The 16,905-nt window shown below is 39.3% G+C and overlaps 3 protein-coding genes across 5 annotated transcripts in view; 1 reads left to right on the forward strand and 2 right to left on the reverse strand.

Moving 5' to 3' along the window:
* The window catches only part of DDX4 (DEAD-box helicase 4), an 81,775-nt gene extending 73,685 nt beyond the window's left edge, over nucleotides 1-8,090 (reverse strand). The window contains exon 1 of the mRNA XM_032403510.1: nucleotides 8,035-8,090. The gene's annotated coding sequence lies outside the window, so the exon portion shown is untranslated. The remainder of the gene's footprint in view (nucleotides 1-8,034) is intronic.
* Nucleotides 8,091-9,407: 1,317 nt separating this feature from the next.
* Nucleotides 9,408-16,905, forward strand: part of SLC38A9 (solute carrier family 38 member 9) — a 95,748-nt gene continuing 88,250 nt past the window's right edge. For 2 of the 3 annotated variants that reach the window (XR_004299410.1, XM_032404406.1), the window contains exon 1: nucleotides 9,408-9,576. The gene's annotated coding sequence lies outside the window, so the exon portion shown is untranslated. The remainder of the gene's footprint in view (nucleotides 9,577-16,905) is intronic. The other variant, XM_032404407.1, reaches the window with a different exon arrangement.
* On the reverse strand, nucleotides 15,290-16,397 carry LOC116632424 (tetratricopeptide repeat protein 9C-like). Its single transcript, XM_032404410.1, has one exon. It carries the CDS (start codon nucleotides 16,305-16,307, stop codon nucleotides 15,792-15,794), a length of 516 nt encoding a protein of 171 aa, XP_032260301.1. The 5' UTR covers nucleotides 16,308-16,397; the 3' UTR covers nucleotides 15,290-15,791.

The raw sequence follows: 16,905 nt of genomic DNA on the forward strand, positions 1-16,905 counted from the left end.
CTATTTTCTGTGTTCCTTCCGACAGATCTGAAATTAGTGATGGTACTAAATTGCAACATAGGGAAAATGCAGGAATTCATTTAGTTATTCATTTATTTATTGAATAGGCTTTAAATGAACACCTAATATGTGCCAGGTACTATGCTAAGTGCTACAAGTAAAATGAGCCAATTTCTCAAGAAACAGTCTAGGAAAAAGAATGGCAGTGGCTAATGGAATATAAAACTTTAAGATTTCTGTCTCAGAAGATTCACTGGAAAGCTTATATACAGTTTATCCAAATTCTGTACATCCCATGTAATAAGGTTTTTTCAAAGATTTTTACCGTTTAGAATCAAAGTGTGCAGTTAATATCCTTTACACTTTAGAAAGAAGCATTAAATTCTCCAAAGAGAACTGATATTTTAGACTTATGTTTTCAGTATTATTTCCACATTATTCAAATGATTTTTTAATTGATGTAAACTGTGCCTAGTATCATATCAAGACTGTTAAATTTTTCTTTTAATCTACTAGTAGGCCAAAAATGGGTCACCTCAAATGGGGGAAAATAGATATTCACTCCTAGGTACTGAAAATATCTGAGAATCTCTTACTATGCACATAACCACACAAAAGATTTTTTTAAAATAAATATTACAGAGATGCCTGAGTGGCTCAGTTGGTTAGGCGTTATGATCCCAGAGTCCTGGGATCAAGCCCTGTAGCAGGCTCCTTGAGCCTCCCCTCTGAGCAAGGAGCCTGCTTCTCCCTCTCTCTCTGCTGCTCCCCCTGCTTATGCTCGCGCTCTCTCTCTCTCTCTCTCAAATAAATAAAATCTTTTATAAATAAATCAATAAATCAATAAATCAATAAATAAAAAAACAGGTTAGAGCCCTGTAAATCAACACAAAATGGAGGCGGGGGTAGGTTTATAGCACCTCTAAGATACTATGGTACTAGTAACACATCTAAAGAAGAAAGTCATCAAAGAGGGGTTTTCAGCATACTAAGCAGGATTCAGAGAGACAAAACTCTCTATTTTTCCGATAATAATTAAGGCAATATTTACCAAAGTGGGGAACACATACCACTGATTTTAGGCAATTTATGGACAATCTTCATTTTAATAGTTATTTGAGTATTATACTTAATATTTATTTTAATGTTTTAAAAAACTAACAATCATAGCAAACCTGGGATTTCAGAAATATAATTGCTTAGAATGAAGCTAAATAGTTAAGTTTTTAAAAAGTGTGTTCAATTAAAGAAAAAGTATATATTAATGGTATGCAGGAATGACAAAAATCATGAAGGTGGTATTCAAATGACTAACATTTGGAAAACACTGGTGCAAATGGAAAGACTTTGGATATGGGGATTGGTCACTAGACAGGTTTTCTCTATTATGAGGTAATGATATTTCATCAGCACATGTTCTGATTCTATGCTCACTTAGCAACTTCTTAATTAATAATTCAACTTCCCCGAAATATTTTGATACTAAGAAAGGAGGTGCAGTGGATAAGACATATAAGCCTTACTTGCTCCCCATTATGAATGAATACATTGAGAGTCTAGTTTAGATATCAGTCTTATTTAAATAGTGTTCCTGAAAGATCCTGATTATAATCAACCAGACCTTCTAGAGGACATAATACATTCAGTAGTCCCTAAGTACTTTTACAAGTGTAAAATGAGAGCTAGAAGTAAGTGAAGGATACAAGTCAAATACTGTGTCAGGGTACATTGAACAATCCTTCCTAAGACTAAGGGGTCTTCTTGGTCCTTCACTGTCAAACGGTGTTTCATCAGTGAATTATGTATGGAGTATGTATGGAGTACGTATGGAGTATGGTAAACAGTCACGAGGAAAACACAGTATACCAAAGTCTAGCCCTTTCCATTCCCACTAGATGTTAGCTATACCTAACAAAAAAAAAAAAAGCTGACTTTTCTGTGTCCCAAATGGCAAGGCAATGTGATTTGTGAAAGTCATTACTGTCAATCTTCCTGGGTATAAAAGAGGGAAGTATTTCACCTCAAGAGAAGTAGTGACCAGGTCCTGTCAATGAACCTCAGCCAGGGATAAAGCTCTTTCTACCTATGCTTACTAAGACTAAAGAGTTGGAGCTTTCAAACAGGGAGGAAGAAATTACTAGCATTTTACTGAGAAGTCAGTATTGGTAATCTCTAGTTATCCATTTATTAACTATAGGAATTTGGGCAAGTTATTTAATCACTCTGTCTGTAAAATGGGGATAACCAGGGCCACCAGATAGAGTTATGAAGGTTAGGCCCTGAACAAAGGCACCAAGCTAAGAGGCAAGAAGGAGCTGAACTCAGCCTACACACCACCTACCAAGCCGTGTACCTGCAGGGCAGCATGTATCCACATCAGGTGCCATGTTCTCATTCTCGCAAAGGTCAAATTCCCTCTATTTTACATAGTTAAAATGGTTTCTATTTTCCTACTTGGTCCCTGACTAATAAAGGGATTTTACTGAAAAATACTCTGAAATGGGTCAGAGATGGGCCCGCTGGGGGGGGGGGGGCGCGTCTGTGTGTTGGATGTACAGAACTTTCAGTCTATGAGACAAATTAAGTTATGAAAATTCAGTGACTTTTATTTAATGCTGATTTGCTATAAAGTATTCTATATTTATATGATTTCAGAGACTCTTATGTACTAAAGGACATACCGTTTTCGGTGTCCAACATCTAGTTCCAACCCCAGAGGGGGAGGTAGATTTGCCTATTTATTGTTCTATAGGCCTACATGTCCAGAATCCTGTTTAAGATTTTAGGATGCCTTCAATATATACTTTTTGAAATAAAACTATTTCTTATTAAAAAAAATTCTAGATTTTTAAAATCTAGAATTGTAAATTTGTTATGTGGTGCTTAATAAAAAGACTTTATTCATTTACGAACTCACAAGGAGTTACCTATACTTGCTTTTTCCACTTCCCCATCTTTCATTCCTGAACCCATTGCAATCTGGCTTTTGCCCCATTGCTTCATCGATATTGGCAAGGTCAATAGCATCACTGACCTCCTTGTTTCTAAAACCAACTGACAGTTTTCAATTCTTAACCTAACAGATTTTTTTTTTTAAGATTTTATTTATTTATTTGACAGAGACAGACACAGCGAGAGAGGGAACACAAGCAGGGGAGTGGGAGAGGGACAAGCAGGCTTCCCGCGGAGCAGGGAGTCCGATGCGGGGCTCGATCCCAGGACGCTGGGATCATGACCTGAGCCGAACGCAGACGCTTAACGACTGAGCCACCCAGGCGCCCCACTAACAGATTTTTTATCAATCCTTGACACCGTTGACTACTTCTTCTTTACAAAAATATTCTCTATATAACTGGACAACCATATGGAAACAGATAAAAGAGGACCTGCTCTTCACACCATATAACAGGATAAGAAATTCAAATGTAAAAGCAATAAAACCTTGCAAATACTAGAAGAAAACAGTGAATTGCTCTATACTTGGAAAAACATTCTACCTACAATTCAAATCCAGAAGTAATAATTTTATACAGTGACTACATAAATATTAAAAATAAAACTTTGCATGACAAAAAAATAAATAGCAAAGGCAAAACTGGGAAGAATTATTTCCAACATAATCCAGAAAAAGGATTAATATCTATAATACAGAGAGAAGCTGGGGTGCCTGGGTGGCTCAGTCAGTTAAGAGTCTGCCCAATACAGGGCTCCCTGCTCAGCAGGGAGTCTGCTTCTCCCTCTCCCTCTGCTGCTCCCCCTGCTTGTGCTCTCTCTCTCTGTCAAATAAATAAATAAAATCTTTAAAAAACAACAACAAAATGGTTTAAAAAATAGAGAGATGCTTGATTTCAAGAACAATGAAAATTAAAACTAAACTAAAATATAATTTTTCACCTATTAAAATGGCAAATGTTTGATAATGTACTCTATCAGAGAGGCTGCAAGGTAACAGACACCCTTATGCATTGCTGTTGGTGAGGTACCATGGCCTAGTCCTGAGCAAAGGGAATTTGTCAGTATCTAGCAATATTACATGTGCATTTGCCCTTTGATCCAGTAATCCTATTTCTGGAATTTATCTCAAATACACACTGTCAGAAAATATAAAAGGGGGTATACACAAAGTTATTAATTGTAGAGCTAAAAGGTAAAGACTGAAAACTCAAAAGTCCCTCATTAGCAGAGTGAAACATCCACCCATGTAGCGGCAGGGTGAAAAAATTTTCCCTTCTAGGCTCTTTGGCTGGCTTAATAATTAAATTGACATAAGACTGATAAACAGGAGAATAACCAAGTTATTTTCATATGTATAGGAACCCCATAACAATATGAGACTCAAAGAAATGACCAAAGCAGGAGGCTTTTATACCTTTTAGACAAACAATAGATCTATAAAGAATTGACAAGACAAAAAGATTTGGACTTAAGGTAGTAAGCTGATGAAGAAATAACAAGTTCTGTTTACATAGCCTTCTTGACCCTAAATTCCCTCTCTGGTGATAAGGATGCCTTCTACCCTCCTGGTATGAGGGCAGGGGTAACTTGTCACATGATTTTGGGGACACAAAGGAGGCTCAGAGAGTCCTTCTTGCATCAGCTGTTTCTCAAGTACCTTGAATTCAAAATAATTAATATGCCAAAGTGGCGTATTTTGGCATGGCATATTCTGCTCCCCTTCAGAGTACTCTGCAGTGGTCTAAAAATCACTTGATTAACACAGCAAAAGATATCTTTATCACTCTCATCACTTAGGAGATTCTAAGAGTTTTAGCTCTGTGCCAGAAAGGGGTCAAAGACCAAATATCTATTTCTCAGTATAAATCATAGTATCACAGGTGCATATTGGTCATCATTGATAGCTACTCTCCAAGTTCTTCAGTGAACTATGTCTCCAGTTTTCGTGTCTTCATATAGTTCCCTCTCCTTGAATCTCTACTGGCTCTGTGATTTTTTTTTTTCTTTTGCTGTGTTAATGAAGTGACTTTTGTACCACACTTAAGGATGGGGCTGGTTGCCAGGGGAGCCAACTAGGTATTCAGAGGGTTGGAACTTTCAGTCCCCCCTACTCCTCATCTCTGGCAAGAGGAGAAGGGCTAGAGGTTGAGTTCAACCACCAGGGGCCAATGATTTAATAAATAGTATCTATGTAATAAGAAACCTCCTTAAAAATCCAAAAGGATGGAGTTCAGAGAGCATCCGGGTTGGTGAGCACATGGGAATTTGAGGAGAACACTGCACTTGGAGAGGGCATGGAAACTCCATACCTTTTCCCCATAACTTGCCATCTGTGGTTTTTCCATCTATCTGTTCTTTAGTTATAGCCTTTCATAATAAACTAGTAATCTACTAAGTAAAATGTTTCTCTGAATTCTAGGAACCACTCCAGCAAAGTAGTCAAACCCAAGGAGAGGGTCATGGAAACCTCTGATCTATACAGCCAGTTGGTCAGAAGCACAAAGGACAATCTGGACTTTCAAGGGGTGTCTGAGTCGGGGAGGGGGGTGGAATTCATGTAGGACTGAGCCTTTAACCTGTGGATCTGGAACTATCTCCAGGTAGGTAGTATTAGAATTGAGTTAAATTGTAGAACACCCAGTTGGTATCCAAGAATTATTTGATAGTATAGGAAACCCTTCTCCCATGTTGCAATTAATATTAGAATCTTTAGCATCAGTTAATATCATGTGCCTCATGATATGATGCAATGAGAAAGACTCTACAATACTCATGTATTAATCCTACCAAAAATGCATAATGAATCTAATCACAAGGTAACATTAGGTTAATTCGAATTGTGGGACATTCTACTAAATGGCCTATACTCTTCAATAACATCAATGTCATGGGTGCCTGGGTGGCTCAGTCGGTTAAGTGTCTACCTTCGGTCAGGTCGTGATCCCCAAGTCCCAGGATAGAGTTCCACGCCGGGCTCCCGCTCAGCGGGGAGTCTGCTTCTCCCTCTGACCCTCCCCACCCCCCTTCCCTTCTCTCTCTCTCATTCTCTCTCTCTCAGATAAATAAAATCTTTAAAAAACAAACAAACAAAAAGACGTCAATGTCATGAAAGAGAAAGAAAGTCTTCAGGAGCCATTCCAGAATAAAGGAGCCTAGGGAGACATGAAGACTAAATGCAATGCATGACCAATCCTGTGTTGGGTTCTGAATGAGGAAAAAAGACCCAAAACAAAACCTCTTATAAAGAACATTATTGAAACAATTGTTGAAATTTGCCATAGGCTTATAGATTAAGTAAGAGCATTGTATCAATTTTTAAAAGGTCTAGTTTTGACCATTACACTGTGAAAATCCTTTTCTTGGGAAATATACACTAAAGAATTTAGAAGCAGAGGCATAGGGTGTGCAATTTAATCTCAAATGGTTTAGGGAAAAATGTGTATGCAGAGAGAGAGAGAGAAAGTGAGGGGACAGAAGGAGGAAGGAAGGGAGAGAATAAAATAAATATGACAAAATGTTAACAACTGATAACTCTGAGTAAAGGATATATTGGCCTTTGCAACTTTTTTGTAAACTTGAAATTATTTTACTTATTTTTTTAGAGAAATTATTTATTTGAGAGAGAGAGGGAGATCCTGAGAAAGAACACGAGGGGGTGGGGAGAGGGAGAAGCAGGCTTCCCGCTGAGCAGGGAGCCCAACTCAGGGCTTGATCCCAGGACCTCGAGATCAGGACCTGACCCAAAGGCAGACACTTGACCCACTGAGCCACCCCGGCGCCCAGATGCAAGTGTTTTTACTACATTTCTCAAACACATTTCACCTTGGGGTAACCAAATCATTGAGAAAAAATTCTTCTCCTTAGAAGAATTCCAACTAATACACAAAAATCTCCACTCTGGATCCTCTATGCTGAGGGTCAGAAAACTATAGTCCTGGGGATAAATCCAGCCCAGTACCTGTTTCTATAAATAAATTAGAATACAGCCACTCCACTTGTTTACATATTGTCTATGTTGGCTCTTTTATGCCATAAAGACAGAATTGAGTAGTTGATGACCGAGACCATATGGCCACAAGCCCACAATACTTACTATTGGGCCCTTTATAGAGAAAGTTTGACAATCCTTGTTGTAGAAATAATGGCTAGTGACCTGCAGTTCCCAAACTGTGAGAGTACCACAGGGAACTCACAGGGACCCCCAGAGTACAATATCTTTTTTTTAAGATTTATTTCTTTATTTTAGACAGAGAGAGAGAAAGAGTGCACACAAGTGGGGGAAGGGGCAGAGAGAGAGAATATCCAAGCTGACTCCTGCTAAGCATGGAGCCCTGGTGCGGGGCTTGATCTCATGAGCCATGAGATCAGGACCTGAGCAGAAACCAAGAGTTGGATCCTTAAGAGACTGAGCCACCCAGGTGCCCCAGGGTATTTTAAATTTTTGAGGAAAACACAGCAACATCTGTCAGATACCATGTGAACTACCACATTGAGATGATTCACAATTTCAACATTAGATCAAGTTAATTTTTTTGGATAACATCATATCCACCAAGTTGAGTTTTCAGTGGTTGCTATGGTCTCAAGCAAGTGTGCAAAATCCAGTGTGAAGCACAAAACAAGGATAGTGGTATCCCACCTGATTTCAAGGTTTGAGAAGTTAGGCAGTACCCAATAGATGTACACATCCCATTAGTAAACAACTGTGGCTATTTAAGAATGAAATAAAATATTTTTCTTTCAATTTCAATTCAATATATTTTTAAATGGCTACTAAGTTGTTAGGACATAAATGCATATTAATTTGTTTGGACCTAACTACTTAGTAAACTTAGTGACTAATACGTTCACTTTAAATGCTTTCTACAAACACACATGGCCTGGGAAGCTGCCTCAGCCCTGGGGACATTCTAAGGCAGGCAAAATAAAGGCAAGCCGTTGAGACAAACCTTCAGGGAACCATCAGAAAGGGGAAAACGCATAATTACAATTCCTTGAGAATAAGGTCCATATTGCTCCCTCAGGTACCAGCAACCTACACCAGGAACATAAGCTACTGTCTTCAAGGCCGCTACCAACCTGGAGAGTAGGAGATGATCACAGTGCTCTCTTGCCAAAATTCAGCATTCTTTTCTTAAGCGCCACAGTTAAAAAAAAAAAAAAAGTTGATTCTAGCAGTTTTGCCAGTTTATTCATTGCTTTTATGGAGGCAATGTTTTGAAGTTCCCTACTTTGCCATTTTCACTGATGTCATTCCATACCATTCACTTTTGTGCTTTTCAGTCTTGCCTAAAATTATTTTCTCAACCTGGAATGCAAAGAAAGAAGAAAATTTTGCTATCACTGAAGTTATCAAAAGAATGTTCCGCTTATTTGAAGGTAGGCCAAAGAGTAATTGCAAAAAGTTTTGAATAAGGACACCATTAGCAAAATAACTTTTACCTGCCATTATATCATCTGCCTGTTGCCAAGCCCTCAATAATAGAGGTAGTGTTTGGTGGTGGTTGAGAACTCAGGCTTTGAAATAAGACCTCAGTTGGAAGTCTGACTCTTCTTTCACTTACTAGTTGTTTGGCCTTGGGTAAGTTACTTAAATTCTATAGGATTACTTCCTTATTTGTAAAATGGGGATAATACACATTTCTAGAATCATGGTAGAGACTTAAAAAGGTATTATATGTAAAATGCTTGGCACTCAATAGTAGCTATTAAATTTGGATTCGTTAATTTGGGTTCTTTATCCCATTACATGTGTTGTTTTCTTAAAAGAAAAAAAAAGCAACTGGCTTCCTATGTAAGAAGGGCTTAGGTGTTGCTATATGCTTTCCAAGGGACTTTGACTGAGCTGACTTTTTACAACAAGCACACTAATTTTACTTAGATTACAGGTTAATTTGGGTGGCTTTGGGAGAAATTACTAGGGATGTGGAGAATGGACTAAAATACTCCCAAAGTCCCCTTTAGCCTAGGGACGAATTTGTCAACGCATTAAAAGAATAGAAGAAAACAAACCAGAACAAAACAACAACAAAAATTAAGTGTCCAGCCAAAAGAGTGAGAGTCCCAACCCAACATTTTTCAAACCAGTTTCCCTCGCTGTCCGTGGGATTCAAGCACGTGACGACAGTACAGAACACTAGCCAGAAGAGCCTGAGAAGAGACAGATAGTGGGAAGTCAGCCCTAGATGGAGATGTCACGTCAACCCTTTCCTAAGTAACCTTTGGAGGTGTAAGGACTGCAGGAGATGGCATTTCTTCTCCTAGATGCCTTTGGACCTCAGGCAAGCATCGCACACAACGCCAAACATCAGGAAGCAGAGATGAAATTTGCAAAACTGGACCGCCCCTCCTTCCAAAGCTGGAGGTCTGGGCTCTGCGGCGAGAGGCGTGTAGGCTCTCGCAGAGGTCTTTGGGAGTTGTAGTCCCCAGGGGCGTGAGGTCTGACGGCGGCGGCCGGCTTAACGCGCTCAGAACTCCATCCCCCGCCGGCCCCCGCGGCCTAGGCTATTGCCTCTTCCTGTTCAGGGGGGAGAAGCCCTGCCGCAGCAAGTTGAGAGGATTTCGGAAAGGGTCTCCGCTTTCTCGCTGACTTCTCGGAGACTGAGGGCTTTGCGGAAGTAGGTAGGGCAGTTCCCTGGTCTTATAAAATCATCCCTCGGGACTGAGCGGAGGGGACAGAGGGGAGGCGGCGGGAAGCGACGGGAACCGCTGAGCTTGCTATGGAGCCGGCTGTCACCGGGGAAGTTCTTTAGTGAAACGCGTCCAAACGGTTGCTTCTTGGGGGATCCATGAGGCCAAAGTCGGGGACTGAGGCGACCACTCCGGAGGAGCGGCGTGCGCTCCTCTCTGGGTCTGGTGACTCCCGCGGGAGCTGAGACTTCGAGGGGCGGTGGGGAGTCGGTGCGTGTTTGAGCCTGAGGGTGATGATAAGTAAACAACCGGGTGAGAAGGAGGAGAATTGGAATTATTGCGAGAATGGGAGAACCTTCTCTGTCCCAAGTAGGGACGAGCTGGAAGGCAGCTGACAACACCTTTGTGCCTTGAGCTAGGATGCCTTGAGATGGATGGAGGGCCAAAACACTGAAGTCCTCGCCACACTTTTCCCCGGCTCAAATGTGAGAGCGGGTGTCTTGATAGTAGGTGACTTTACATCTTAGCTGTCTTAGAATGCTAGAGCTGGAAGAGGCCTTCGAGAATAGCTAGTCAAGCACATTCTCCTCACTTTACTGATGAGAAAACTAAGGTCCACCAAGTTGGAGAAACTGCCTCGCTCATGACCAGACAGCCAGTTAATGGCCAACTTGACTAAAACCTAATTTTCATGACTCTGAAGCAGTGCCTTAATCTATTGCTGAGATCAGTAGATCAGCAAACTCTAACCTGTTACTCTTTTTTTTTTTTTTTAATGCGTAGGTATACAAAATAATAGGCAGCCGCTGAAGGGAAAGTTTTTAAACTTCTCAATAGGTCAAAGAAACCCTTGTCTTAACTTGAAAAATCGCTACAAACTTCATAGTAATATAAAAGGTTGGTAATAAATTAAGATGTGACCTTTCCTTTCCCAACCTATGCCCATTTGAGCTCTGATAACACTTAGCCTTAGATTGCTTCTCTCAATCCTAAATGCTGTATATCTCAGTCATATAAAAATAGCATGCTGATTGTGATTTTACAATACCCTAAATATTTACAGTAAAGGGTAAACAGCATAGGAGGATGGGAATACCCACCTGAATTAAAAAATAAAATAATTTATAGTATTTTTTTAAGAAGGAGATAATGACCATAAAAATTAAAAAAATCATTAAGAGGTTAAAAACTTCTACTGGGCCTGCATTTTATAATACACTTAAATTTCAGTCCTTCATCAGCATTCTTTCTTTCTTACTGCCTAAACATAACTTGAGAGCATTTAGTGTTCCCTTTGCATTATTTTGGCTGGTAATTTCTTTATTAGACTACCTTGCCCTCCAGCACTGTCAAATTTAACACCTTTTGAAGCATTTATTGATCAATTTGGAAGCATGTTCCACTAGTCTCCTCAGAATTGGAGCATTATAGCTCCTATTGGCTGACCATTAAATGATTCATAAGGAAGAGGTTGAGATAAGTTTGTTACTAGACTTTTAGCAGTTACAGACTTATACAGAAGAAAACACATATACATAGCATAACTTCTTTCACCAAGCTGCCTTTTTTATGATATGGTTCCATTGGCTTTCATATTGGCATAGGACGGAGGTGGGTAAACTATGACCAAATTTGCTACACCATTGCTGCCAGATATATTTATTTTTTATAAAGTTTTATTGGAACACAGCCATGCTCACTCATTTATATATTGTCTTATGTGCTACAGGACAGAGTTGAGTAGCTGCAGAGGTCATACAGCTCACAAAGCCGAAAATATTATTTGGCCCTTTACAGAAAAAAATTTGTCAACCCCTGCTCTGGTAAGCAGAGGTTCAAACCTCTACTGTATGTAGAGGTATTAGGTAATACTAATTTTCAGTCTCTGAAACCTCTACCATATGCAGAGGTATTAGGTAATACTAATTTTCAGTCTCTAAGAAAGAACATATAAATATTTGTATGCTGGGTCCATAATAAAACTGACCCTTAACACAAGTTTGAACTGCACGGGTCCACTTATACTTGTGAATTTTTTACAGTATAGTACTGTAAATGTAATTTCCGTATGATTTTCTTAATAACATTTTGTTTTCTCTAGCTTTTAGTGTAAGAATACAGTGTATAATGCATACAATATACAAAATATGTGTTAATCAACTGTATATGCTATCAATAAGGCTTCCAGTCAAAAGTAGGCTTTTACTAAAGTTTTGGGGGAGTCAGAAGTTACATGTGCATTTTCAACTGTGGGGTTGGGGGGGTTGGGGTCAGCGCCCCTAACCTCTGCTTTGTTCAAGGGTCAGCTCTACATTTCTGTGGGCAAAAACTGATGGGTCCTATTGTAGATGGATGCTAGCATCTTAGCTAGATACTATAGATTGGCTTTTGCAAAGAATTGTGAAAGGACACTTCTGAGCCTAGTATGGAAAAGAGCTGACATTCTTTGAAATATACTGATACTTAATAGTCAATACTTTGAAGAATAATGTCAAATGAACTTTATTTGGTTGCTTTCTATGTCCTTTTTATGGAGAAAAGTATTTTTCAGCACAGGTATCAGCAAGCAGGTCAGTAAACTCTCATTTTCCTATTGAGACTCCATACTGAAACCAATTTTAAAGTGGGACTTATTATTAAATGACTTAGTTTTGACATTAATAGTCTTGCTTCTGGGACTTTGTTTTAAAACTCAGAGGATTGGGGTGCCTGGGTGGCTCAGTCGTTGGGCATCTGCCTTTGGCTCAGGTCGTGATCCCAGGGTCCTAGGATCGAGCTCCACATCAGGCTCCCTTCTCCGCGGGAGGCCTGCTTCTCCATCTCCCGCTCCCCCTACTTGTGTTCCCTGTCTCGCTGTCTCTCTCTCTGTCAGGTAAATAAATAAAATCTTTAAAAAAAATAAAATAAAATAAAACTGAGAGGATTGAGTGAGCCATTAGTAGTGAATGTATCTGTTTATGTCATCTTGCATGTTTAGCTCCCTGTATCAGTGTTGTCTATGGCAAATTAATGGTATAGGAGTATTTAACATTTTAGTTAATCATTGATGGCACTATTTTGTGTTATTATCTATGTAATATTAGCATGGAACTCTAATTTGCCTTTTAATCTAATTCATCAAACTTGAGAATATCTTGTAGTTGTACTCATCAAGACTTCCAAAAGGCATTACATTTCCTTCAAAATAGCATTTTTGGGGTATTTGAAGTTCAGGCTAATTGTCTAATTGAGGCAAATGAAAATTACCAGTTTTCTTACAATTCTTTGTATTTACTTGAATATTATTAAATCTTTGAAAGGCACTATGGACTTTGGACTCATTTACAGCTTATTTAGATCACTGAGAAGAAACAGTGTTCTTGCTCGTTTGGAATAAAGAGCTAATTTTTTTTTAAATATTTTATTTATTTATTTTTTCGGGAGAGAGAGAGGGAGAAAGAGAGAGTGAGCGAGCATAGGGGGAGGGGCAGAGGGAGAAGCAGACTCCCCGCCGAGCAAGGAGCCAGATGTGGGACTCGATCCCAGGACCCTGGGATCATGACCTGAGCCAAAGGCAGACACTCAACTGACTGAGCCACCCCAGCGTCCCAATAAAGAGCTAATTTGACAATGCTACATTTCAGATTTGCTCAGAACAAATACACATATGTGATTAAACTGGAAATTTTATGTCAAATCCTGAACACCCCTCACGTTTTCCCTAACTTTGATGATCATTTTTTGGTAAGGCTGACTGAAATCCAAGGACCTTTCTAGATTTTTCTTGTTCTGGGTTTCCTAACATTTAATCTTAGCAAAAGTATTAATCTCCAGAAGTTAAAAGAATCCTCTCTTCCTAAACTCAACTGCATTGTCAGTTTAGTATAGGAACCAATATTGCAGAGAGTATTGGTTAAAAACAGAAGTCTGGGCCGACATCACAGTATACTGGAAGTAACATTTGGGACCTAAGTAACCTGGTTTCCATCCCAGCTGTGGCTTTATTAGCCAAGTGATATAGGACAAGTTACTTCTGAGTTTCAGTTTCTTTTTTTATAATTTGAAGGTAGTACCTCTTTCTCAAATTCTAAGGATTAGTTACAGTTAAATAACATGTAAAAACTTAGTCCAGTAGTAGGTGTTCAGTAAATAAATGTTAGTCCCAACTCCCACTACTTATTTATTGATTTATCTTTTTCCCTGAGTTTTTCTCCAAAGTGACACCCAGTTTTCTTCTTCAGAAATGAGTTCTGTCCTTTAGGTCTTTTCTCTTTGTGACAGTTCAGTAATACTATGAAGCTCAACTTCTTTATCTTTCTTACCTCACCGAGTTTACTCTCTTTATACTAAAGGCATATAGATCATCAGCTGATTTTATCCACACCACTAAGTTAAGCCAAGACATAATTTTGCTAATTACTTTTAAAGAGCCAAACTCATAATAAAATGATAGCTGTGTTTGTTGAACACTCACTGTGAGTGAGGCACTATGTATATTATCTCATTAAATCTCAAACCCTGTAAGACTAGTACTTTTATTATTCCCTAAACCAGTGAGTCTTAGGGAATTTAAATCAGTTGCCCAAAGTCACATAGGAAATAGCAGAGCCAGGATTCAAATCCAGTGTGACACATGAGCTTTCAGCTACCACACTCTGCTCAATGAACCAGTGTAGGCCATGCCCCAAATTAACCATTGTGTATAATTCAAATGAAGGAATATCCTGGCAATACTTTCTGAAGATGATTTTATCAGTTTTTAGAGATTGAGGAGCAATAAGGTTGTGTCTTCTCATCAATATTTAAATTTTTCTCCAGCCCATTTGCAACAAGTGGATGGAACTAGAGGGTATTATGCTAAGCGAAATAAGTTAATCAGAGAAAGACAATTATCATATGATCTCACTGATATGAGGAATTTGAGAAACAAGACAGAGGATCATAGGGGAAGAGAGGGAAAAATGAAACAAAACGAAACCAGAGAGGGAGACAAACCATGAGAGACTCTTAATCTCAGGAAACAAATTGAGGGTTGCTGGAGTGGAGGGGTCTGGGAGGGATGAGGTGGCTGGGTGATGGACATTGGGGAGGGTATGTGCTATGGTGAGTGCTATAAATTGTGTAAGACTGATGAATCACAGAGCTGTACCCCTGAAACAAATACTACATTATATGTTAATTTAATAAATAAATAAATTTTCTCTAGTATTTCTTAGCAATTCTATTGATGACTTTTCTCCCACAGTATACAAATTTCATTAAGCTTAGTTTTATTAAGTTCAGAAATAATAGCAAACTTCTTTTTTTTTTTTTTTTAAGAAAGAAGAGTTTAATGAAAAAATAAGTATATTATATGAATGCTTTGAGTATGAACAATAGCAGGGACTAGAAATTATCACCAGAAAAAATAGAAACCAGATACTTTTGTGGGGGGGACAAAGAATCTGAATGTACATGGAATATTAAGAATAAGGAATTGATTTAATCAGAATGGTTAATTTCATTTTTTTTTTTAAAGATTTTATCCATTTATTTGACAGAGGGACAGATAACGAGAGCAGGAACGCAAGCAAGGGGAGCGGGAGAGGGAGACACAGGCTTCCCACAGAGCAGGGAGCCCGATGCGGGGCTCGATCTCAGGACCCTGGGATCATGACTTGAGCCGAAGGCAGACACCTAATGACTGAGCCACCCAGGCACCCCCAAAATGGTTAATTTCAAATCTTTCCTTTTTAAGTCATGTGGGTCCAATTTATAATTGTCTGTTTTCACACAATAATATATCTCCCAGTTTGTGGCCTGTGTGACTTTGGCTTTGGGCATCTGAGGAAACAGAAAAAACTCTTTTGTCATTCTTTCATCCTTTACTAGCCTTCTCCTCTGTATATGGATACATATAACATCTATCATTAAAATCTATCCCATAGAGAGGATTAATTGCACCTATAGCTGATTGTATTTCTCAAGGCAAATATCCCCAAGAATATCATGTATGGAAAGCTATACAAATACATAGATGGATAGACCAAAAAAAAAAAAACAAAAAAAAAAACAGAACCACCAAAAGACAGAGACTGCATAAGTGCCCAAGAGTTTGTGCAGGGATAGAAACAAAACCGAAATCCACCTGGGTCAGAGGTATGGGGTTAATTTCTCTTGCTGAGGCTCAGGTTTCCCCTCTGGTCTTTAACTTTCAAGTTCAAGTGGAGGAGCATCTTTCTTCTTTGTTAACCAAACATGCCCAGGTACAGCTGTCTCTCTTTCTGATGGTAGCTACTGAGTTCTGACTGTGTTAGCTGGAGATACCGCCGGACACTGGCGTCTTTTGGCTGCCTACTGACAGCAGCCAGGAGACGGTGCTGAGCCTGGTCGTAGTCCTGCAGATGGAAAAAGGCCACTCCAGCCCGGTACAAGGCCTTGGCATTATCAGGTGGTCGTTCCAGGACTTTCTGACTGTATTCTTTCACTCGTTCGTAGTTCACTGGCTCCATCTGAAGGAGACAGGCAGCTAGATTGTTGTAGCAGTCTGTCTGGGTGGTGTGCAGTATGTTCTCCTGTTCAGGTGTAAGGGCCGGGCCCTGAGGTCCTAGATTAGGTATCGGGGAAGGCAGACTTGGATCCAGACCCCGCAGCTGAAGCAGAGCTCGATGGTACCTACTTACAGCATCTCGGTACTTCCCTTCTCGGTAACGCTGGTTCCCTTTCTCCTTGTACAGCTGAGCCTCCTGCAGGCGCTTCTCCATAACTCTGCCGCCCAGAGCTCTTGCGGAATTGGGAAGTGAAAGAGCAATTGAAGGTCTTCCCCAAAAACCAAAGGCCGTACTAAGGAACTGTGGCAGGCATGGGAATGCCAGCGGATTTTGCTTCCTCAATAATAGCAAACTTCTATACAGAATTTAACAGTCCCTGGCATGCTTCTAAATGTTTACACAAATGAATTTATAGGTTGTTAGAAAAATTTTTATGTGCTTTGGATTTTCTTGAATGAATATTCCCCCAGTTCTTATGTTATTCTTTTTGTTGAAAGGATACTGGCTGACAATCATCTTTTCAATTCCTAAAATACTTAATTTTTGAAACTGAGAGAATGTTTTAAAAATTCTGTAAAGCTAGTAACTTGGATTTTTTCAGGAGGCAAGTTAATGCTGAGACTGAGATTGTATTTGCCAATGGTTTATTTAACATAGGTCCACTGTGGGAATTTCACAAGCCAGTAGTATACAGGATAATGACTCTTGATAAGCCAATAAAGAAATACTCCAACTCAGTGACAAATTAATCACACTCTTGTTCAAGACAAGGGGAGATGAAAGGAATAAAGTCCAAATTTAGTTAAGATGT

This window comes from Phoca vitulina, unplaced genomic scaffold, assembly GCF_004348235.1.
Source record: "Phoca vitulina isolate PV1807 unplaced genomic scaffold, GSC_HSeal_1.0 scaffold6, whole genome shotgun sequence".
NCBI lineage: Eukaryota > Metazoa > Chordata > Mammalia > Carnivora > Phocidae > Phoca > Phoca vitulina.

Coding starts and splice junctions, on each gene's coding strand:
- LOC116632424 (XM_032404410.1), bottom strand. CDS start 16,307: ATGGAGAAGCGCCTGCAGGAGGCTCAGCTGTACAAGGAGAAAGGGAAC.